Consider the following 17,768-nt stretch of genomic DNA (forward strand, 5'->3'; position numbering starts at 1 on the left):
TACGGGTGCTGGCGGGGAGCGGGGGTGATTCGGGAGATGTGTGGGGTGAGCGCACAGGCTGTGCTCTGCAGCTGGCAGTCCTAGGAGGGACCAGACCTTGGCTCGAGCTTCGCTCCGGTCCTAAAGCAGGAGCAAAATCCCCTAAGCTTGAGTCCTGGACCTGATGGCACCGCAGGCAGCACCCTGGGCCAAGCCTGAACGCTCACTCGCACTCTGCAAATTGTCACCAAGGTTCAGTGCCACTGCTTAGCCCTGCACACAGACACTGCCCAGCCCTGGGGCGAGGGATGGAGCTGTCAGGGAGCAGGACGATCCCCTGGGAGACATCCTGGCTCCTGCGAGGTGACCTGCAGAGCCATCGCGTGATGCCCCCCGACCCAAAAAAAACCCTCCTGGGGAGCAAAAGCCGAAGCACCAGGGCATTACGCTGGCTCCCACAGGCAGCCCTGAGCCGTGTGCGCACGGCACAGCCCCTCATGGCACCACAGGGGGCTGGGGGGATCGTGGGGGGGCCCTGTGGTGCAGGCAGGGTGTCCCGGTGCTGGAGCCCTGCCCTGGGGGATGGCTGCGGGGCCCCCCCGGCTGCTGCCCGGGGAGGCTTCCGCTTTGCTGAAGGGCGGCCCCGAGTTTCGGTGCTGCCGTTTGCCCGCCGGGTTGCAGCCGGCGGGGTGGGTGCCTGGGGGTGCCGAGGAGGCCAGGGCGGAGGTAAGGTGCCCTGCTCGGGGCAGGATGCAGGTGGAGGAGGGAAGAGGAGGGAGGGGGGGGCTGTGGTTTGGGGTGTCCTTGATTTCCTGCGTAGTGGCTGCGGGGTCTGCAGGGGTAGGGGGGAAGCGGGATGCCCAGAGCCTGCTCCGTGCATGGCCTGCGCGCCTTGTGCCGTCCGTCACCTCCGTCCTGCGTGGGCATTGCATCCCTGGGCACCAAACTAGGAGGCAAGAGGAGGAAAAGCCGTGCTCCGGCTTGAAAAAATGGGGCTGCACTCACCTGCAGCAGGGGGAATTTCATCCCCGGGTGTTTGGCTGCTCTGGGCACAGCACTGCCCTGCGTGCGCCCTCCGGGACGGGGCTTTGGCAGCCGACGAAGCCTTGGTGTGATTTACACGCGCACACCCCGACACCTCTTGGTTGATATGGAAACGAGTCAAATTATTTAAAGGAAAGGGAAAAAAAAAAAAAGAAAAAAAAGGGCTTGTGTTAAGGCACGTCGTTATGGTAACACAAATTATAAAAGTAACTAGGCTAGGGACCAGGCACGTTGCTTTTGGATGCTGGGTGTCGTGCAGGCTGCGCCGCTCGGCTCTGCTGGAGCTGGGGGCAGGGTGGGCAGCGCGGGCGATGCTCGGGGCACGGCGGGCTGGGGCCGCGGTGGCCCAGGTAGCCACAGCAGGCTCAAGCAGTGTGGGAAGAGGGGGCCCCAGCAGCACGCAGGGAGGTGCTGGGCAGCCGTGAGCCATTGCGGTGCGGTCCCCTTTCACCAAAGCCACCCCGTTTGCTTCCTCTCCTTGCTTGGGTGGGGTCTGGCACGAAGCGGGTGCTGCGGCCGGAGGCGCTGACGTGCTCGCTGGGGACAGGCCCCACGAGGCAGGGGTGAGGGGAAGTGTTTGCCACGCAGGAAATAGGAATGGGTGTGCACCCAGCGCCTGCCTGGACCCCGGTGCCATCAGCAAGCCCTCATCCCCTGCTGCCTCGCCACCCTTCCCTGCTAAATGTGAGGTATGCCGGGCAACGCGTCCCCTCTTCTGGGGCTGCTGGATGAGCTAAGCGTGACAAAAAGGTGCCGTGCCCCTTGGCGCCCTCCTTTCAGGCTGCAATTTCTGCTCTTCTGCAGCGAGGAGGTTGCCTCACCGCTGTGCTGCGCGCTGCCTTTCCTGCGCCCAAGAGCAGCTGTGCAATCACCCAGGGTGACGGGATGATTTCTTCCTTCCCCAATTTCACCCCGCTCCGTCCGCCCACAGGAGCGTGGCCGGTGCTTGGAGCAGCAGCGGCAGTGGCGACGGGCTCTGCTCCTGCAGCCTGCGGGGGTGGCTTTGCCGGGGCGTGACACGGTCACGTCCCCGTCCCCGTGTTCCTGGAGGGCCAGGCGGGCAGGATGAGTGCGCGGTGCTGGCTCAGCACCGGCCCCGAGCCCGCAGCAGCGCTCGCAGGATAGCCGCCTGCCTGCCTCCCTCTCATTCTGCTCCCTCCTGCTCGCAGCCACCTCTAACCTGGACCTCGAGAGCAAGAAAGCCGCCCACACCAAGCTGGCATGGCAGCAGCCCGTCAACGTCTTCCTGGCTGCCGGCCGCCCGCCGGGCATGGAGCAGCTGCACCAGGAGGCTCAGCTCAACCTCCAGAGCCTGCTGCAAGGTAGCGGGGTGAGGGAGGAGGTCTGGGGCGGCAGGGACAGGCACAGATCAGGGTACGCGGCCCCGAGGCCACCTCCCCACATGCAGTTGTCCAAGCTGCTCCTTCGACCTCACCAAACTGCAAAAATCAGGTCCCCAGGAGGTCCTGGCTTCTGCACCGGTCTTCTTCCAGGTCCCCATCCGAGTGACCGTGGCCAAGAAGTGGCCCCGTGGCTTATTTCTGCCCGCAAGGAGGGGGCCGGGGCTGCCGAGCCGTTTAATGCAATCAGCGGGGCTGGTGATCTGGTTTCCTTCCAGTTCCCTCATCGCGACGCCACGCAGCCTCAGATCAGATGCTTTACAGGCATCGGTTAGATCAGCAGCCTGGCCCTTCGCCCAACGCGTAATCTCATTAAGCCAGCCCGAGCAGACCTGGTTTCCGTGCGAGGCCGTAACAACCGGCATTAATTAGCTCAGCAATTACAGGGCGGGAGATGCTGAGATCCATGCTGGCCATCCCCAGCCGGGCTCGCTGCCCCCCTGAGAGCTGGTGCTTTCTCAGCCCTGGCCCCGCTCCACGGGATCTGCTGGCAGCACGGGCACGTTCCCCATCCCTGCGTCCTGAGCCACCCGTGCTGAGCAGGGACAGACAGACAGCCCAGGGACAGACGCCTCCGTGCTCCTCCTGCCACCGAGCTGGCAGCTGGAGCAGGGTCCCCCCGTTTCCCTTGCAGAGGAGTATGAGGAGCAGTACGAGAGCAGGGTGACCGGGCAGACCTTCCGCGCTGCCGGCCACCCATCCCCCGGCACCCCCCCGGAGCCCTCACCCCGACCTCCACCCTCCAAACGCCTCGAGTTTGTGCTTATGGTGAGTCCTGGGGCCCCCCTGTGCCAGGACCCCCCCGTGCCCAAGCATTCCCTGGGGCGGTGGGGCAGGGCGGTGCAGCCCCAGCATCGGGTGGAGAAAAAGGGTTGGCACGGCTGATGGGACAGCAGGACCCGAGGTGGCCCTTTCTGTCCCCCCCACGTCCCCCATGGGGGGGGTTTGGCCAGACACACGCCTTTCCCTGCAGCCCCCGAGCCGGCGAGCCACCGACGAGGAGAGCAGCGGTGCCACCGCGCTGGGCGTGAGGCCACCCGACGCCTCCCTGAGCCTCCCCACCACCCCCGACAAGCAGACGGCCTGGCCCAGGGCCTTCCCCCTGCCCACCGTGGAGGAGAAGCAGTGGCACCAGTCCTGTTCCGTCCAGACCAACGTCGTCCCCATCAACGTCTCGGGTAGGCCAGCGGGGCCGGGAGCCGGGGAAGGGGATTACAGGGTGGTGGGAGGGCGAGCCAGGGCTGCAAGCCCATGTCCCCGCCGGCCCCGTGCGGGCGATAGGGGACAGCAGCACCACGCTCGTGTGCGTCATTCCCTGCCACCTCTCCTGCCATCTGCAACTTTATCCATCCGCCCCACCAGCCACGCTGCCATCCGGTCTCTCGTCGCTGCCACGCTGCCCCACCAGCCGGTTCTGTTGTCACCTTGGCTCGCGCCACGCTCCGTCTGTCCATCCGTCCATCTGTCTGTCCCCGGGGGGGGCTGCAGCGCCCAGCAGCGCGGAGCTGCCCGGCCCTTGCACACATCCCATCGAAGCCCGTGTCTGAAATGTGTCCCAGCAGCCTCCCCATGCATCCCATCCCCATCGCAGCATCTCCGTGTTCCCACCAGCCGCCACCACCATCCCCGCTGCTCCTCCATCCCCACCGTGGGGCTCACCGTGCTCCTTCACACCCCCCCCGCCACCCACCAGCGAGCCAGGGGACACCCGCGGCCACGGCGATGGCACGGGGCTGTGTCCGCAGCGTGTTTGTTTTGGCTACAGGGCAGCACTTTGCTAGGCACGCGAGTGCTCGTCACTCCCTGTTTAACACAGAGACCGCGATGAACCCCAAGTCCACCCTGCGGCGTAGACGGACCGTTATCGGATTCCCTAACATGTCCCTGCGAGACCAAGGTGACAGCAAGAACCGCGCAGCCCATTTTTCCTGCCCCACGAGTGCCCGGGCCCGGCTGGCACCTGAGGATGGGCAGAGGCACCGCCGTGGGGCTGGGACACCCCGGCCGTGGGGATGGAAAGGCCACCGCAAGGGTTCTGCACCCTCTGAGGAGCTGAGGTCCTGGGCGTGCTGGTGGCACTGGCCTGGCGCTGAAGCTGGGTGATGATAGGGGACACCCCCCAGGCCCTAAATCGGGGTGCAGCACGGTTATGGGGAGCAAAAGCTACCGAGATTTCTCTTAGGGGTGGCTGAGCTCCGCAGCCCCAGCCTGTCCTCACCAGACCCACAGCGGGGTGGTGAGGGTGCTGGCACCCCCAGCATAGCCACAGGACGGATTTTGACCCTGGCTCGGGGACCTTGTCGTGCCAGGGGAGGTGCAGAGAATTGAGAGCCAGGTTCTGCTCAGAGGTGTGTAGGGACAGGAGGAGAAAGCGTGCCACCAAGGGAAATTCTCACGGAGTAGGAGGAAGGGGAAGGAAGTTTCTCTGTGACAGGGGTCAGGAGGGCAACACTAAGGGGCAATGCCCGGGGTGGTGCCAGCCCCCTGCTCACCCCGTGTCTGTCCCCGCAGGCAGCGCCAACGGCCCCGCGCCCACCACGCGCCCGCCCATCACCGAGTCCTTGTCCTGCAGCTTCGAGCCCGCAAGCGGGGGGAAGCCCCCCCAGGAGATAAGCCCCCACCAGCCGCTCTCCGCCCCGCTGAGGAAGACCTTCAGCGACCTCGGGGGGACGCTGCAGGCACGCTGCTGCCCACCCTCCACCCCCATGGACAACGCGGCCACCCCCGGCACCTGCAACGGGCCTCAGGGCACCCCTTTTCCCTCACCCTGGGGGGCCGGCTCCTTCAGCTACGCCGCTCCCCCCAGCCCCACAGCTGGTCAGGGTGCCTCCCCGGGCAGCTCCGCCGTGGGTTCACCCGCCGGCACCGACCGGGCGGCCTCCTTCTTCATCGCCCAAGAGGAGCGTGTGGGGAGCGCCGGGCCCGGCTCCTTCCCTGCTGCAGTGCCCGAGTCCCCCCCGGGCTCCGGGGGCTTGCGGAGGTGTGAGGGACGAGAGGCCAGGGTGAATTTCTCACCGACTAGCAAAGAGGATTCGGAGCCGGCGTCGGAGCCGGCGCGCCTCGGGGTGGAGCGGGCAGGGTGCCGCTTCCGCGAGCGCTCGCTGTCGGTGCCCACCGACTCGGGGTCCCTCTGCTCCGTGGACATCGCCTACGCTGAGGCCCGGCGGGGCAGCACCAACTGCGCCCTGGGCTACCCCAGCGCCGGCTCCGAGGGCAGCACCAGCACCGACAACATCTCTCTGGGGCCGGAGCCCGACGGGCAGCAGCGGCGGCGCTCCAAGAGCATCTCCCTCAAGAAAGCCAAGAAGAAACCCTCGCCGCCCACCCGCAGCGTCTCGCTGATCAAGGACGGGCAGGATGGCCCCGCTGCCCTGGGGCTGCCCAGGGATCAGAGACCCAAAAGCCTGTGCATCCCACTGGAGCCCTCCAGCCACCGGCTGGTGCACGCGGACCCCCAGGGCAGGGAGCCCGACGGCCCAGCCGCCCCCCACCAGTGGTACCTGGCAGACTGGAAGACCAGTGATGCCTACCGGTCCCTCTCCGGCTCAAGCACGGCCACGGGGACCACGGCTGTTGAGTGCATCAAGGCACGGGGCAGCTCCGAGTCCCTGACGTCCCCCTCTATCTCCAGAGCCACGACACCCTCCCAGCTCTCGGCGGAGGCTGACCTCAAAACCTCCTCCCCGGGCAGGCCCACGGGGCTGATGTCCCCGTCCAGCGGGTACTCCAGCCAGTCGGAGACCCCCACCCCGACCGTCCCCACGTCGGCCATCCTCGGGCACTCCCCACACCAGGTGCGGGTGAGGCCGCTGGTCCCTGAGAGGAAGTCTTCGCTGCCACCCACATCCCCCATGGAGAGGAGCCCCAAATCCAGGCTGTCCTTCGACCTCCCTCTCACACCACCCGCCCACCTCGACCTCTCGGGGCTGAAGATCTCCCTGAAGGGGAAGACGAAGGTCAGCCGGCACCACTCCGACTCCACCTTCGGCACCAAGCTGGCCCAGAAGACCAGCCCCATCCAGCCCATCATGCCCGTGGTCACCCAGTCCGACCTGCGCTCCGTCCGCCTGCGCTCCATCAGCCGCTCCGAGCCAGAGGACAATGCCGACGGCCCGGAGCACGCCGAGGATCCACCACGTGTCCCCTGCCCGGGTCCAGAGAGGAAGGTGAAGCCACCGGTGGCGGAGAAGCCACCACTGGCCAAGCGGCCCCCCCTCAGCATCCTGCCCAAGCCCCCGGCCCTGCGGGAAGAGGGCCCCCTCTCCCCTACGTCCCCACCCGGCATTGCTACCAAGGACGGCTTGGCAGTGCTGCGCAAAGGGGAGCCGAGGAGGGGCCCGGGGGAGCCCCGGCGGCTCTCACAGGGCAGCCTGGAGGATGAGCCGCGGCCAGAGGGGGAGCGGAGGAAGGCCAAGGTGCCACCACCAGTGCCCAAAAAACCCAGCGTGCTCTACCTGCCACTCGCCCCAGCCCCGGTGCAGCAGGGAGGAGGTGCGGGGGACCCGGCACCCACCCCCAGCCCCATCATCACGCTGGACACCGAGCCCAGCTGCTGCCACCCTGACACCGATGACCCAACGCCCACGGAGGTCCCGGGCACAGCACAAGCTGCCGAGACCCCTTTGGAGCAAGGTGAGGGTCTCCCTGGTCCTCCGTGTTACACCCCAGGGAGAGGGGGCTGAGGGGGCCCCTCTCCATCAGCCCATGCATTTCATGGCTGTCTTCTCCTCCCTGCAAACAGGCAGCTTGTCTGAGGCCGGCACAGAGGAGAAGAGCTTTGCCAGCGACAAGACAGCTGACTCCATTGCAGAGGAGGACGATGATGTCTTTGTGGCAGCCCGGACCACAGAGGATCTCTTCACCGTCATCCACAGGTAGGGTTGGTACGCGGGGGTGGGCACGGCTGCCCAAGTGGCCCCTCCAGAGCCAACGTGGTTCTGTCCCTATCGCTGGTGCCTGAAATTTTCTGTGCCGGGGCTGGTGCTCAAGCTCGGGAGCAAGCCCTTGGAACTCGCCACATCCCAAAGCGGTGGCAGCTCCTGCCTGGGGCTGCTCCCACCACGATGCTCTTTGTCGCTTAGGTCCAAGAGAAAGGTTCTGGGGCGGAAGGAGCCTGGTGACACCTTTGGCAGCCGGCCCAATTCCCACTCGCCCGTGAAGACGTCGGGCTCACCAACAAGTGAGTCCCCTGCAGCAGTGGTCAGCACCGGGAAGTCCTCCAGCAGGAATGAAGATTTTAAGGCCCTGCTCCAGAAGAAGAGCAGTAAAACCAGTGCTGGTACCCGGCCATCTGCAGCTGAACTGCTTAAGACCACAAACCCGCTGGCTCGGAGGGTCATGACAGAGTTTGCCCCTGAGCTGGATGGTGCAAACAGCCCCAAAAGCCAGCCCTAACCTTGCACAGACCCTTCTTGGCCACAAAGGGCTCGAGATGGCTGCGGAGGGAGCCTTGCTGCGAGCGGTAGCTTTAGGCACTCAGGTCTTTGCAGCAGGGGTGTCCCGGCTGTCCCGCTGGGGCTTGTCTCATGCTCTCACTTCTTCCTCGGCAAATCCTCTCTGGTTCGTCTCCGATGGGAGAGCCGCCGTCAGAGAGGCAGTGTTGGGACCTGAGGCCCCATGTCCCTGGCGGAGACGGGCTGCTCGCAGGAGGGAAGAAGAGGCAGGGATGCGGCACCGCAGCGGGGACTGTCCCCTGCTGAGCTGGCCCCGGGACCCAGCTCCTCCTGTGGCACTGGGCTGGCAGCTCCTGCTGCTCCTCAGGAACAGAGTGGGACAGCAGCCCCAGGCACCCTCCAGCACCCGCAGCAAAGCTAGCTTGAAACTGTTTGGTCACTCGGCATGTGGTACTTTAAATGGCTTTTTCTAATGCACAATGGCGATGATGTTTTTTTCTCTTTTTATTTGACGGTGTACCTTGAGTTTCCCAGGCAAAGGTCCCGGGTATGAGTTCAGCTGGAAACACGCAGATTTACTTTGGGAAGATGTGAGGAGGCTGTTTGGAAATGAGGTTGCTTTGGAAGAGCCACAAACCCTTCCCTCTCGTCAGCCAAAGCATCCTCCCCGCTGCATGGGGAGCGGGCGCCCCGGTGTCTGCAGCCCGTGCAATGACCTCAGGCCAAAACCCACCCCCTCGAAAGCCCCCGACAGTGCTGCATTTCTGAAAGCTCTCCGGCCCTTGCTGGAAACACAGGCCCCAGGGTCACCCCACTGCTTCCCCGAGGAGCCATGCTCCACACACGGGTCCCCACCAGCCTCCCAGGACAAGCATCTCCTGGGCTTCAGGTGGCTGGGGGCACGGGGAGGGCTTGGTCCTGGTGCTGCGAGAAGGAAGGGGTTTGCAGCAGGGCAAGAAATCTCCTTTCCTGCCTCTGGCATAGGACTGAAGCACCCTGCAAAAGCCAACACCATTGCTGGGGGTCCTGTGGCTGCTGGCCAAACACAGCCAGGGCCAGAAACCCAGGGGGACGTGCCCCGATCCTCACCCGTGGATTATTCAGGGGTTCCCACCAACCTGCCCATGCCCAGGGGTTACCCACACAGCAGGGGCTCTACCCCAGCACTGTCCCCATGCTGCTGATGGTGCCACAAGCAGATCCCCAGATCCCCATGGCACAAGCAGATCCCCCCCATGGATCCTCACCAGACCGCGCTGAGGCAGCGGGGCAGTGACACCCAAGGGCTGGGGACAGAAGGCAGAGGGCTAAGCAGAAACACCAGCCCTTCTTCTTCCTCGGAGTGAGAAAGGGCCAGGCAGTGCCTGCTGCAGAAACGGGGTGTTTGGGAAGTTTGCACTTTCATTTCTTTGGGTATTTATAAGAAGACGGGGCTGGGGGCAGGCAGCCCTGTGGAGAAAGGGGGCTGAGGGCACGGCTTCAGCAGGGCTGGGGTGCTCCGTGCCAGGCCCTGTGCTGGATTTTTCCTTGGGAAGAGGCTCTGCTCTTTTTGTGCTTGTTGTTTTTGTGTTTTTTTTTGTGTGTTTTGTTTTTTTTTTCCCCTCTCCCATCACTTGCACGTCGCACCCTCCCCTCTCGCAGGGTTGAGCCTGTAAGGGAGGAGCCAGGCTGAAAAACTCAGGAAAAAAAAAAAAAAAAAAAGAGAGAGAGAGAGAGAAAAAAAGAGAGAGAGAACGGATAGAAAGGCGGAAAGGGAAGATAGAGAGGAAAAAAAAAAAAAAAAAAAAAAAAGGCGGTCCCGGGGGCTGGCCGCGGCCTCACGGCGGCGGCGCGGGGCGGGCCGGGCGGCGGCCATGGCTCCGAAGGGGAAGGGAGGCGGCAAGGCCGGCAAGGGTGAGCGGGGCCGGGGCAGGGGGACCGGGGAACGAGGGGGGCCGTGGGCTCGGGGCCGGTAGCGGAGCCCCGAGGCCCGGAGGCCCGGCTCGGTCTCAGGGCGCTGCGTTGGCAGGCGGCGAGAGCGGCGAGGGCAAGGCGCAGGGCCCGAAGGGCGGCGGCAGCTCCGTTAAGGTGGGTACCGGGGGCACCGGGGCCACGGAGCTCCCGGTGGGCATCCACCGGCCCCGCTGCCCCGCCGTGTCCCCCTCCAGGTGCGGCACATCCTCTGCGAGAAGCACGGCAAGGCCATGGAGGCCATGGAGAAGCTGAAGGCCGGGGTGCGCTTCAGCGAGGTGGCCGCGCAGTACAGCGAGGATAAGGCCAGGCAAGGGGTAAGGATGCCCCCCGAACAGCCCCAAAAATTGGGCTGCCCGGCCCCAAAAGCGGTGCAGAGCCCGTCCTTAACCCCGTTGGTTTCTTCTCGCAGGGAGACTTGGGCTGGATGAGCAGAGGCTCCATGGTGGGACCCTTCCAGGAGGCTGCGTTCGCCTTGCCCGTGAGCAGCATGGACAAGCCGGTGTACACGGACCCTCCCGTCAAAACCAAGTTCGGGTACCACATTATCATGGTGGAAGGCCGAAAATAAAGTGTGAATGGCCATTGAGTTCCTGACTGCTTGAATTCCGAGCGTGTCCCAGGCACCTAGAGCTTACAGCAGGGTGCTTGGAGACAGCCAGCCCGTCCCTGCCGCTGTGGCAGGACACACGGAGCACAGGACCCTGCACAGAGAGGTAAAGCTTTCCTTGGAAAAGGTCAAATTAGCATTTTAAATCAGCTTCAGCTGGCAGGTGAGACTCTAGAATGGTTGGAAGGGATCTTAAAGATCAACTAATTCCAACCCCCCTGCCATGAGCAGGGACACCTCCCGCTAAATGAGGTTGCTCAAAACCCCATCCAAGCTGGCCTTAAACACTCCCAGGGATGGGGCATCCACAGCTTCTCTGGGCAACCTGTTCCAGTGTCCTGCCACCCTTATAATAAAGACTTTTTTTTCCTTATATCTGATCTAAATCTGCCCTCTTTTATTTTAAAGCTATTACTCCTTGTCTTATTACTACTTGATAAAGAGTCCCTCCTCAGCTTTCCTGTAGCCCCCTTTCGGTACTGGAAGATTGTTAAAAGGTTCCCCCAGAGCTTTCTCTTCTCCAGGCTCAACACCCCCAACTCCCTCAGCCTGTCTTTGTAGGAGAGATGCTCCAGCCCCGTAATCATCTTTGTGGCCCTCCTCTGGACTCTTCTAATATGTCCACGTCCTCCTTGTGCTGGGGCCCCAGAGCTGAACACAGGGCTCTCATTAGAGCAGAGCAGAGGGGGGCAATCCTCTCCCTCGCCCTGCTGGCCATGCTGCTTTTGGTGCAGCCCAGGGCACGTTTGGCTTTCTGGGCTGCAACTGCATGTGGAAAGGACGTGATCTGTCCAACTGGAAGCTCAGGCTTTTCTCTGCAAATCTAGCCAACCTGAAAACGGGTTCCATCGGGCGTTTACCCTTACCCCCACCAGGGAGAATGAGGACAGTTCACGTGCTACAGGTTCTGCTCCAGAGCTCAGACTTAACCTGGGAAGAGCCTCCCTTCGGTAGAGGCAGAATAATGCTACAGCTAGAGCTTACAGCCACTGCCCTGGGCAGGCTCCTCGTTCTTTCAGTTCCCAGACTTTTATGAAGGCTGGAGGCTTGGCTGAGCAGTAGCAGGGAGGGGGAAGGTGCAGGAGGAGTCCCCCTGCATAAAAAGGCATCCACACCTTATCTGATCAAAGCTCAGGGAAGAAACTGTAACTCGAATAAGGGGAGAGAAGCAGAAAAAACACTAAATGCTTGTCACTCCATCAATTCCTCTACTGCTCAGTGTGCGGTACGTGTATGGAGCCTCGCAGACTGCACCTTGTCCTTCTGGTAAAACCGGCTAAATGACAGCATGACGGATGTGAATGAAGCAGCTCAGCATGTCTCCTACCTCCCTGACCTTCGTAATAAATATCCCAGCGTGCTGATCCTCTGCCTGCTGAAAGGCAGAACTCAGACTGGTGCTGTCTTTGCTGCAGGTGAGCATCCCAGCGTGTCAGAGGGCTTAGGATGGGGACAAAAAAAATCAAATAGCACAAAAACGCCTTTCCCAGGATCACACGCGATGACGATGCAAAATTGAAACCAGGGCAGGTCTTTTGCCTGCCCCACTTCTTGAGGTGTTTGTTTTGCTAAGAGGATGGGAGGCTTGCACAGGCCGACCAACACTCGCAAAGCTCTACCTCATTAATATTTTGTTATGAGAGGCAGACAGGCCTTTCTACAGCATGAGAGCAGATGCGGCCTCATTTAAGGGATGCTCTATTAATAAACTGCTCGTTTCCAGGCTACCAGGGCTTTGTTCTACCTATTAGCAAAAGCACATGGCATATCTCCTGTTCTACCAGGACAACTGTTCGTATTTGGTTTGTTATCTAGTACAAAGAATTCAAATACAGCATACCAGTTTCTTCTCCAAATACTGCAGAACTCAACCAGGTGTGAAAGTGTCCCTTGCTATCACGCTGTGACATGCAAGGCAAACCTGCTAGGCATTTAACAGAGATGAAGCACTGAAATTCCCTGCCGTGTGGTTACAAGGTAAGATGATGTGATAGTTGCAGGCATACCCAGGCCGAGTTTATCCCATCACTGTGGCAGAGGGGCAAGTCAGACGAGCAAAGCATTGCTAAAAGCCAGAACCTCTGATTTTAAAATTGCATGGTCCAAAACTAGGAACCTACTTCAATTTCACTGCGCCTATAGTACCTGCAAGAAAATATTTATTACAGCTAAACCAGAGGTGGGAAGAGTGTTAGAGGACCAGAGAATAGGCAGCCCACAACTTCAAGACAGGGATGTTCCCCCCCTGCTGCCTTTGTGTGTGGGTGGGCTTCTGACCATACTAATAGGGAAAGATGAGAGAGGGGCTACAAGGTTAGACCCACAGCCTGCTTTGAAGCTGTAGACTCCCCCAGAAATACTAAAAGGTCCCAAATGTTCAGCACCTTGCAATAGGCAAGGCCCTAATTGCTATTTCAGTCCTTCTGCGACCCCCCCCCAGCTCTACAACCCTTCTGCAGCAACCACAGCCTGGCAGGGATTTGAGCAAGAGGGTTTCTGCAGTGCTCCATGGCAGCGTTGGAGCTGGCACCAGGCAGATGGTGCGCTGGCCTCTGTTGCATGGAGGATTTATAGCAGCAATCAGCTTCCCCACCACCACCTCCACCACAGCAAATTTAAAAACAGATTGCAGGAGCTGTGTTCTCTTTGCACCAGCATCTGGCGCACCCAAATGGCAGGCAAGGTTCAGGCAGGCACACGGGCTTTATTTCAGTCGAGGAAGGAGGAACTCCAGCAGCTTGGATTTAGGCTGCATTAAAGCTGCTGTGGAACCTCACCTTCAGCCTCCTCTGAACATCAGAAACAGGAAACCAGAGCTGTAAGCTTGGAGAGGCATTTAGACAGATTTTTTTATTATTATTAATTAAATAACAAGAACATGAACTGTTTTCATCCTAGTTAACCGAGTCCACAGTGACGTCCCTTCCCCAGCACCTGAAATGTGACTAAGGGCTTCTTAGGCTGCTTCTTCACACAGGAATTGATGCTGGATTTGCTCGCTAGCTACGACAGAAAGTTACATAACCTGAAAGAAGTATGTATTTATTTTTAAACTTTAGATGGCTGAAACAATCAGCGATGTAGCCCAGACAAACAGAGTGACAGATTTAACAGAGGCATAGAGATCACATGAAAATATTTAACAAAAGGTACACAGATTTCATTTCTGGGCTAGCTGCTTATACAAGTTCAGAGTCATAAGCATAACTTCAGGATCTTCACTCTTTATGTCAAGAGCTTGTTGGAAGCAGCTCAGTGCCTCTTGCAGATTTCCATCATCCCTCAGTTTCTTCCCTCTGTCTACCAGGGTACTGTAACTAGCTAAGGAAGGGGAGGAATTCTGACCGTCCTCTTCCTCAGAGGCCCTTCCCTGGGTGCAGTACTCTATCTGCTCACCTGACTGGAGCTCAGCATCACCAGTGGATTCCTCCTGAGATGACTCTGTCTCATCTGCTTCGGACTGCACACCCTCTACGTGGAAGGACTCTTCAGTTGAATTAAGCGTTTCTCCAGCAGGTTCTTCCTCAGGCTCAACAGACTCTGCACTACACTCTTCTGCTTCTTCTTCCACCAGGTCTTCTTGCTCCTCATCACTGTTTTCTTCTTCATCAGTGGTTCCCATGATTTCGCCGATATCCTCCACCTCATCTACCACCTTGTTGATCAGGGATCTCCTGGAAGCTGTAGACCTGTTACCGCTGTTAGTTAATTTGGGAGAAAAAATGTTTTTTGATAGACTCCTGTTGCTTTTAGGAGTAGATGCAGTAATCCCTTCCAGAAATTGATGCAGAGGGACGTTCAAGGGAGAGGACTTTTTATCAGACTGCTCTTCCTCTGAGATCATAACAGAAGAGTCCTCATCCTCACTGTCTGAAACGATTCTTTTCACACTCTTCTTTCTTCTACCCGAAATGAGGATAACACTGTTTTCCTCTGATGCTTCACCCCCTTGCAAGGAGTTATTTGGATCTTCTTCAGCTGCCTGGCAGGGGCTTCCAGAGTTGCCATTCTCACTTTCCATAGTTTTTGCTGGAGATTTACAAAGACTTCCCATTTTTAGTTGGAAGCCCTCATCTGCTGGGTGCTCCAGTGACCTTTGCCCATTTGAGGCATCTTGCCATCCATCTTCAGACTCTTCCAAGACCAGATTGAAGTCGACTTGATCCTGGAGAGATGGCACAGACATTTCCTCCAAGCTGGCTTCCACCACACGGGACTTCTGGAACCCAGCATGGGTTTCTGGCGTAACATTCAGTAGGTTTGGTGGCGTGGCAGCTAAAGCTGGCTCAGGAATGTCATTCCCCTCTGTCTCTGGGACAGCAAGCAGGTCAAGTACTTGAACTGACATTTCTGCATCTTTTAACTTTCTGGGATGGTCAGCCACACCAGACTCATCAGCAAAATGCAGAGAATGCCCAGAAAGGCCATTCCCAGCCTCAGCCAAGCTATCCGAATTTACATGGGGAACAGGAGAACGCTGCTTCTGTTTGAGGCTCGGGCTCTCTTTATCGAGTGGACGAAGTCCAGGTGATAATGATATAATGCTCGAGTCCATATTTTGCCCAGACCCTTGTGTATCGGGCTGTTCCTCTATCTTGCTGCTGGAAAGCAGCTCTGTATCCATACTGGGCATCACTTGTGCCAGTTTCTCTTCACCCAACTCATCAACAGTCAGACTTGTCATTTTAGAGCTGACATCAAGGATCTGGACCTCCACATCCTCTGTAAGATCAATGACTTTGTCATTTTCACTTTTATCAGCTACTGGTAGTGAAACCACATTATTTATGTTGTTCAGCCCCGGAGACCTCTTCTTTGCCTGGGAAGCCAGTTCTGGTGGTCTTGACCAAGTCTCCTCCACAGCATTTCTGATCCCCTCCATCCTCATATCTCTAAGCTGAGACTCTAACTGAACTAGCTCGTGGGCTTTCTGGACCCTCTTTTGAATGTACTGATGGGCTTCTTCACTCTCAGCCTGCTCCTCGTGAGTCATTTCTCTCGTAAATATTAAGTCATGATCAGAAATGCCAAACATTTCCAGAGAGTGTAAATAAGCGATGTGCTCATCCAGCTGCAGGTCAGTTTTTCTTTGGGTGGCATGCAGAGACTGCAGCTGGATCTGAGTTGTGGATGTGCGGGTGTCTTCTAATGTGAAAAGCTCCCTTAGTTCCTGTTTGGAGAAATACCTAAATGGGTTCTTTTTGTCACCAGTAGTCTGTCTTATTAACGAATCCTTAAATACTTGTCGCCTATATATTTTCTCTTCCACTGTACCGCAGGTGATCAGTCTGTAGATCACGACGTTCTCCTTTTGCCCAATCCTGTAAGCCCTGTCCACAGCCTGAGCATCTGTAGCTGGATTCCAGCTGGGATCAAAGATCACCACTCGGTTGGCTGCTGTTAAGGTTATGCCAACGCCACCGACTTGTGTGGTCAGCAGGAAGACGGAGTAGTCCTTGTTGCTCTGGAAGGCGCTAATGCGCTTCTCCCGTTCCGTCAGGTGGGTCACCGTGCCATCGATACGCATGATCTTAAACTGCCTGCGAGACAAAACCTGCTCGATGATATCCAGCATCTTCCTCGACTGCGAGAACACCAGAGTTCGGTGCCCCTCCTCTCGCAGTCTTTCTAGAAGCCCTACAAGGAACAGCATTTTCCCAGACTCCTGAATCAGGGTCTCAACAGACAGGTGATCTATTTTGTTGGCACCCGAGAGCACGCCTGCTTCGCTGCTGGGATCCTCCTCTGAGCACTCCTGGCCATCTAAGCCCAGCTGGATACACGCTCTCGCGGACAGAAGCCTGGGGTGGTCACACAGCTTCTTCAAGACAGTCAGCTCAGCCAAAGGTGACCGGGTTGTCATCAGCACTTCTTTCACGTGATCTAGACAGAGAAAGTTCCTGTAGATTTTCTCCTGCGTTGGGGACAAGTACACCCACACAACAAAGTCATTTTTCCTAGTGAGAGATGGCATGACAGGAGCACGAGCCTCGCTTGGATCCTCAGGAAGAGGGGCATCTGGTTTGTCAGCGTGACTTTTTTTGATGTCTTCTTTAGTTCTTCTGAGGAAATACGGCTTTATAATTGTCATTAGATTCTCAGATATCTTAAGTCCCAGTGCTTTCTCCCCTAGAGTCGCATCCTTCTCCCTGGCCCTAGTAATCGGGTTCTCATACTCCATTCTAAACGTTTTGGCTGTTCCCAAGAGAGAGCCCTGGCAGGCAAAGTCAAACAAGGACCACATCTCCTGCAGGTTGTTCTGCACCGGCGTGCCCGTGAGGAGGACGCGATGCCTCGCGGGAATCGCGTACACGCACTTGGTCGTTTTGTTAGACGGGCACTTGATTTTATGCGCTTCGTCGAGGATGATGTAGTCCCAGACAAAATCCTGCTCCTGGCAGCTGGCGAGCTGCTTCCAGTTGTTGATGAGCATCTGGTAGCTCGTGACGACGATGCCGTTCCTCCTCCGGACCCTCTCCAGGTTCCTGGTGCGCTCCGCCTTGCTGCTGCCGTGGAACTCCTTGACGCGCAGGCCGGGGGTCCAGCGGGCGAACTCGGCCAACCAACTGCTAACCAGGGTGGTGGGCATGATGAGCAGGACGTGCTGGATGAGCTCGCCATCGAACATCCCCGAGAGGAAGGCGATGATCTGGATGGTCTTCCCCAGCCCCATATCATCGGCCAGGATGCCACCGGGCCGCCCGTCCCGGTGCAGGCTGTACAAGAAGGCGACTCCCTCGCGCTGGTGCTGGAAGAGCTTCGCGTGCAGCTCGCCGTAGAGCATCAGCCCGCTGCCGCACACATCCACGAAGCGGCCTTCCTCCTCATCCTCACCCTCCTCATCCTCCTCCTGCTCCGCCAGCTGCGCCAGCGCCTCCTCCAGCCTCTGCATGCGGCCGCGGAGCTTCTCGCTGGGGCGGATGGCGGCCGCCCGCTGGAACAGCCGCAGCGCTGCCTCCAGGTCCCCGCTGCCCGCTGCCTCCTTGGCACCGCTCACCAGCCTGCGGGGACGGGAACGGCGTCAGCACCGGCACCGGGACCCAAACCGGGACCCAAACCGGCACCGGGGGTCCCATCCCCACCACCCCCAGCACCCCGCTCACCGCCGGTACTCCCGATCCTGATCCGGGTCCCGATCCCGGTTCTGTTCCAGATCCCGGTCCCGGTCCCGGTCCCGGTCCCGGCCCCTCCCCGGCCCCTCCATGGCTCCAGCGCCGCCGCCGCCACCGCGCGCGCTTCAAACCCCGCCACTTCCCGTCCTACCCCGCGCTGTATGCAAATGAGCACCCTCCGCGCCCAATCATCTCTCGGTGTGGGGGCGTGGCTTCCCGTAGCCCCGCCCACCTCCGCACCTCCTTCTCGCTCCTCCCGCCGGCAGAGGGCAGTGCGGCG

General features: G+C 59.4%; 3 protein-coding genes across 13 annotated transcripts in view; 2 read left to right on the plus strand and 1 right to left on the minus strand.

Annotated features, from left to right (window-relative positions):
* The window catches only part of NHSL2 (NHS like 2), a 26,723-nt gene extending 18,418 nt beyond the window's left edge, over window positions 1–8,305 (plus strand). For 7 of the 11 annotated variants that reach the window (XM_072043144.1, XM_072043139.1, XM_072043146.1 and 4 more), the window contains exons 2-8: window positions 2,193–2,345; window positions 3,058–3,191; window positions 3,397–3,601; window positions 4,189–4,320; window positions 4,935–7,055; window positions 7,165–7,297; window positions 7,505–8,305. In XM_072043144.1, coding sequence (XP_071899245.1) covers window positions 2,193–2,345; window positions 3,058–3,191; window positions 3,397–3,601; window positions 4,189–4,320; window positions 4,935–7,055; window positions 7,165–7,297; window positions 7,505–7,817 — 3,191 coding nt within the window. In that variant the 3' untranslated portion in view covers window positions 7,818–8,305. Of the gene's footprint in view, window positions 1–9; window positions 706–777; window positions 1,713–2,192; window positions 2,346–3,057; window positions 3,192–3,396; window positions 3,602–4,188; window positions 4,321–4,934; window positions 7,056–7,164; window positions 7,298–7,504 lie in introns of those variants that run through there. The other 4 variants (XM_072043142.1, XM_072043148.1, XM_038184033.2 and 1 more) reach the window with 4 other exon arrangements.
* Window positions 8,306–9,579: 1,274 nt separating this feature from the next.
* PIN4 (peptidylprolyl cis/trans isomerase, NIMA-interacting 4) lies at window positions 9,580–10,355 on the plus strand. The gene is made up of 4 exons (XM_027465304.2): window positions 9,580–9,709; window positions 9,825–9,883; window positions 9,964–10,083; window positions 10,179–10,355. The coding sequence occupies exons 1-4, from the start codon at window positions 9,670–9,672 to the stop codon at window positions 10,335–10,337; spliced, it is 378 nt and encodes a 125-aa protein (XP_027321105.1). The 5' UTR covers window positions 9,580–9,669; the 3' UTR covers window positions 10,338–10,355.
* Window positions 10,356–13,211: 2,856 nt separating this feature from the next.
* Window positions 13,212–17,638, minus strand: ERCC6L (ERCC excision repair 6 like, spindle assembly checkpoint helicase). The gene is made up of 2 exons (XM_038184568.2): window positions 17,480–17,638; window positions 13,212–17,377 (listed from the first exon to the last, which is right to left on the minus strand). The coding sequence occupies exons 1-2, from the start codon at window positions 17,578–17,580 to the stop codon at window positions 13,537–13,539; spliced, it is 3,942 nt and encodes a 1,313-aa protein (XP_038040496.2). The 5' UTR covers window positions 17,581–17,638; the 3' UTR covers window positions 13,212–13,536.
* Window positions 17,639–17,768: the final 130 nt, after the last annotated feature.

Source organism: Anas platyrhynchos, chromosome 10 (assembly GCF_047663525.1).
Source record: "Anas platyrhynchos isolate ZD024472 breed Pekin duck chromosome 10, IASCAAS_PekinDuck_T2T, whole genome shotgun sequence".
Taxonomy (NCBI): Eukaryota; Metazoa; Chordata; class Aves; order Anseriformes; family Anatidae; genus Anas; species Anas platyrhynchos.

Coding starts and splice junctions, on each gene's coding strand:
- ERCC6L (XM_038184568.2), bottom strand. CDS start 17,580: ATGGAGGGGCCGGGGAGGGGCCGGGACCGGGACCGGGACCGGGACCGG. Junction 17,378..17,479: donor CAGGATCGGGAGTACCGGCG/GTGAGCGGGGTG, acceptor CCGTCCCCGCAG/GCTGGTGAGCGGTGCCAAGG.
- PIN4 (XM_027465304.2), top strand. CDS start 9,670: ATGGCTCCGAAGGGGAAGGGAGGCGGCAAGGCCGGCAAGG. Junction 9,710..9,824: donor AGGCGGCAAGGCCGGCAAGG/GTGAGCGGGGCC, acceptor CTGCGTTGGCAG/GCGGCGAGAGCGGCGAGGGC. Junction 9,884..9,963: donor GCGGCGGCAGCTCCGTTAAG/GTGGGTACCGGG, acceptor GTCCCCCTCCAG/GTGCGGCACATCCTCTGCGA.